General features: G+C 59.2%; 1 protein-coding gene across 1 annotated transcript in view; it reads right to left on the minus strand.

The window, feature by feature from the left end:
• COL6A2 (collagen, type VI, alpha 2) overlaps positions 1-4,679 on the minus strand; it is an 18,008-nt gene that overhangs the window by 12,375 nt on the left and 954 nt on the right. The window contains exons 3-12 of the mRNA XM_010834988.1: positions 4,498-4,677; positions 4,278-4,298; positions 3,498-3,563; positions 2,185-2,238; positions 2,054-2,098; positions 1,734-1,760; positions 1,478-1,504; positions 1,335-1,379; positions 722-775; positions 259-321 (exon numbers count right to left, since the gene is read on the minus strand). Of these exons, the coding sequence (XP_010833290.1) occupies positions 259-321; positions 722-775; positions 1,335-1,379; positions 1,478-1,504; positions 1,734-1,760; positions 2,054-2,098; positions 2,185-2,238; positions 3,498-3,563; positions 4,278-4,298; positions 4,498-4,677 (582 nt within the window). The remainder of the gene's footprint in view (positions 1-258; positions 322-721; positions 776-1,334; positions 1,380-1,477; positions 1,505-1,733; positions 1,761-2,053; positions 2,099-2,184; positions 2,239-3,497; positions 3,564-4,277; positions 4,299-4,497; positions 4,678-4,679) is intronic.

A 4,679-nucleotide genomic window follows, 5' to 3' on the forward strand; every position in this document is an offset into this window, starting at 1 on the left:
ACCCCACGGCCCCCATGTGTGGCCACCCCACGACCCCCATGTGTAGGCACCCCATGACCCCCATGTTTGGGCACCTCATGGCCCCCACTGTGAGTACCACACGACCCCTATGTGTGGGCACCCCATGGCCCCCGGCCTGGTTTTCAGGGACAGCGCCTCCTGGGCATCTAGGCCGGGTGCTGTGGGCAGGGAGAAGGCCCTGGAAGGGTGGTGGCCCCATCTGCTCTGGCCCGCCCGCGCCATGGCCAGGCGGTCTACCTTTGAGCCTTGGTCTCCTCGCTCCCCAGGGCTGCCGGCTTCCCCCACGTAGCCATCAGGGCCCTGAGAGAAGGGAGAGGGTTGTGTTGGGCTCCTGCCCGGGGCCATGCTTGAATTTTCTCTGTGAGCTCAGGGCCAGTTGACCAGGGGTAGGGTGACCAGCACCCCATCTCTGGACTGGATGCTGGGACCCCTTGGGCCTGGGTGGGCCAATCAGACAAGCTGCTAACCTGGGGGGACGTGCCTTGGGACTGTAGAGCAGTTCCCCTCCATCTGACTCAAGAGCCCTGAGGTCACTTGTCACGTTGTAACCCCAACACCGGCTGAACTCTGGCAGGGGTCCAGGACAGGTGGTTGGGGAGGAGCTCCGCTGTGGCCCCTGCCACCTGGCTTCCTGCTACAGCTGGTGGACTGACCCCTGCCTGGTGCCCAGCATCTCCCAGAGCCACCAGGCTGTACTTACCCGATCCCCGGTGTCTCCCTTGCAGCCAGGAGGTCCAATGCGCCCCAGCTTGCCCTGAAGGAGAAGAGGGGAGCAGAAGACGCATCAGGGCTGGATTTGGGGACACGAGCCCTGATGACAGGGGTCAGAGGTGCCAGGTCTGGGTACACTGGGCACCCCTTGTAGGACATCTGTGTGAATGGCTGTCAGGGTGGCACTTCTGTGAAGGTGGGAGGGCATCCCTGGGGTGTGGCCGGGAGCGTGTGGGTCTGTGGTGTCTCCTCCACATGTGTGCATGTGTGCGTACATGAATGGTCTCCTGCGACACTTGTGAGTGTGCACCCGTGCAGGTCTGTGAACCCCCAGCCAGGCCAGACATAAGGTCTGCAGGCCAGGCTGGGAGACTCCTGCCTGGCCAGTACCTGCTTTTCTGCAGCAAATGTCCACTCCCCTCATGCGGGTCCCCATCTGTCCTGTGTCCATTGAGGAGGCACGACCAGGGGCTGCCCAAGCCACAGGTGTGGGCAGTGGGCGGATGGGCCCAGAAGCCCACCCCCTGAAGGACCTGAGAGTCTGAAAGGGCTCATGCTCATTCCGTGGGCACTGCTGCCCCGCCCAGGGACAGTGTACTCACCTTCTGCCCATCTGTCCCGTTCTTGCCCGCCAGGCCCGGGGCACCCTGGAGGAGAGGGGAGGAGGGACCCCATTAGCTCCCTGGTACTTCCTTCAGAGCAGTGGGAAGGTGGGCACCCTGCCCTTGCCCGCCGCTCTGCTCACCTTCCGCCCGTCGGCTCCAAACTCGCCCTGTGCAGGAGGAAAGAGGCCAGTTAGTGCTGATCTGCCGCATCACAGACACCACTGCCTCTGGGCGGAGTCTGCCTCAGACCAAAGGCCAGAGAGGCCCCAGAGGTCATGACTGGCATGACGCGGGGTCTCGTGTCCCAGCAAGGACCCTGGGCTCGCTGAAGGATGCAGCTGAGGGGGTTGGGCTGGGTGATGCCCAGATGCTCAGATGCCCAGAGTGGAATCTCACCTTCTCGCCTTTGAAACCAGGAACACCCTGAGGTCAGAAGAAAAGAAAAGAAGCATTACCACGGGTGGGCAGGGTGCTGGGACCCACCCACCAGGTCCAGGGAAGAGAACGGGGTGTGTCGGCAGGCTCTGGTGGAGAGATGCCACCAGGGATGATGCGACGCCGGAAATACCAAGGCACTTCGCTTCCGTGGGTCAGGGGCGGGGGTGATGGACTGCGCCGGGCACAGCCTGACCCCATGGCTGGCCCCTCCTGGAGGCAGGAAGCCCTTGGCTTGTCCCCATGTCCCCACCCCCCAGGCAGGGTCAGCAGCAACTTACCTTGGGTCCAGGGAATCCAATGGGGCCTTCGATGCCTGGATCTCCCTGTGGAAGAACAGAGGGTGGTGGATGCAACCCCAGCCGCGGGGACAGGGGCCTCTGGATGGGCCGGGTGTGGGGAGGGCACTCACCTGTCGCCCCTTCTGTCCAGGCTCTCCAGGCTCACCCATGTTGCCCTTGGCGCCCTGAAAGCAGATGACAGAGAAAGGAATAAGGGAGGCATTGGGCCAGGAGAGCTCCTGGGAGGTGGTAAGACTGTGGTCCTGGGGTTGGGTGGCCAGGTGACAATTACAGCGCCACCTCGGGACCCCTAGAATCCTGGACCCTGTCAGAACAGGCCTATCTGACCTGTTCCCTTGAGCTCTGACCGTCAGCTCTCTGAGAAGCCGCCCTGCGGTGGGGCTGGAGCGGCCCTGGGGTGGGGGTGCCCACACAGATCTACAGGACTCCAATTCTGCACCTGGCTGCTCCTGCCCGTATCTCATGCCATGATGTCAATTCCTCTGGATCCTGTGGGGGCAGCTAAATAACACCTCAAGACAGGCCGGCTCCTCAGAATTCAAGGTTTAACAGTACAATGTGGGACTGTATTAAGTAAATGCATCTACTTATTAAGATGCTTCCAGTTTCAGGGCAAAGATGGGCAGAAGTGAGAGGAGGTCAGAGAAGGGAGGAGTAAGGAGCAGAAGGTCTTGGGGATCCAGGAAGAGGGAGACCACAGACAGGAACTAGTGGGTGGGCAGAGGCTTCTGAACATCTGTGCCCCGTTTTGGGGTTCTTTCTGCCCCCACACTAACCACAGTGATCTCCGCAGCAGCTTCCAGAGATGCCCCCTCCCCACCAAGGACCAGAGTCACAGCCCTGCCATGGGTGGCCAAAGCTGCCTCTGGTGGAAAATTCACCCCTGGATCTAGGACTGGAGTCACCAGGGAGGCATCAAGAACATGTGACCAGTGGCCTGGCAGACAAGCACCTAGATACCTCACTGAATTTGGAAAGAAGCAGCTTTCTGACATGAATCGCTGGCGTTTCTTATACTCGGGTAGTAATTTTGGAAGAATTTCATTTTATACACCTCTGCTGTTATGAAAATGCAGGGCCAACCTGACCTCTTAAAAACCACTTATTTAATAAACGACAAGCGTGGGTGCCCTGTATGAATTTTCATCATGTTACTAACAGTAATGTAGCTCGTGCTTCCTTATGTACATGGGCATGCTTGTTTACTTTAGAGGAGTATTTTATGGGCAAATCTTAATTTATAAGTATTCCTACTTTTCTGAAAATGCCATAGGAAAAGAAGTTGATAAAAACTGAATTTTAGATCCTCCGGGGTGAGAAGTGGGGAGTCCATCCAAGGCGCACTGGCCCTAAGATACGGAGTTGGGGAGAGGTCAGAGGCTTTCCTGTGGCATGGACCCCACCAGTGGTCTGGGCAGCTTACCTTCTGTCCACGGTAGCCCTTGGGGCCAGGGGGCCCAGGGATCTCCAGACAGCTGACCTTGTAGCACTAAAATCAGAAGCAAGGGGCAGTGTGTGAGGCCAGGGTCACAAGTACCAGGAGGGAGGGAGGGGCGTAGGCTGGGCCCCCTGGATGCTGGGCCATCCTGAAAATGGGGCTGTGTGATGGAACAGACTTGAGAGGTGTCCAGGAGGCCTCTGTGCACACCAGGGGCAGGTTCGGGGGTCCACATGAGAGCTCCAGTCAAGTTTGGGAAACCAAGGCTGGGTTAAGCAACGACTGGCAATAGGAAGGATTAAGTCGCTGCTGGCCAGTGTCCGCTGATCTTGCATGTTAAATCTCTGTGTTCTGAGCAGCTGTCCTGGGAAAGGGTATGCTTGTAGGAGCCAGGGCTGTGAGATGGTGCTGGGGAAGCACAGGGACGAGGGTCCCACACTGGGCACATAGCTGGCCACCTGCCTTCTCCTGGCCTGATTTAGGTGGATAGAGCCTGTCAGCCCGGGGACAACCTTCAACCTCGAGCCTCATCCACAGGGATTGCAGGTGACCCTGATGCTGATCTCCTGGGCTTAAACAGCATGGTTTTGGCCAAGAGCCCCTCAATCAGGCTCCAGTCTCAGGCTCCACAGGGAGCAGAGGGGTCATGCTCCCTCATCCCTTCTCATTTTCCTAGCTCCCGGGAGTGGGGTGTGGGAAGAAGTGGTCATCTCTTCTGAGTCAGAGGCCCTGGCAGCCATGGGGCTGGGATGGAGACACTCTCACCTCTCCATAGGCTTCATGTTTCTGCGGAAAAGACACAGAGAGAAACCCTGGTGAGTGGGGAACTGGAGGTGGCACCAGCTCCACATCTGGGTGGAGACCCAGGATATCAGAGCAGACATCAGACCCCTCCTCACCCCCGGCCCACACCCTCAGTCACCTCACAGCAGGTAGACCTGGAGCATACTGCCTCCTGCTGCCCTGCCCCAGCCCGGCCACTCACCATGACCTTGATGATGCGGTTGATGGTGTCCTGGTCGATCTCAGTGGAGTCCGGCCGCATGGTCGCGTAGTTGTTCCGGTAGAGCTCGTGGGGTGTGTTGGCAATGTCCCGCAGGCCCTGCTCATTCAGCTTCAGGTTGGGCGGCACCGCGAACAGCCGGATGCCCTCCTCGCGGGCCCGCT

The sequence above is a fragment of the Bison bison genome, unplaced genomic scaffold (assembly GCF_000754665.1).
Source record: "Bison bison bison isolate TAMUID 2011002044 unplaced genomic scaffold, Bison_UMD1.0 scf7180017864037, whole genome shotgun sequence".
Lineage (NCBI taxonomy): Eukaryota > Metazoa > Chordata > Mammalia > Artiodactyla > Bovidae > Bison > Bison bison.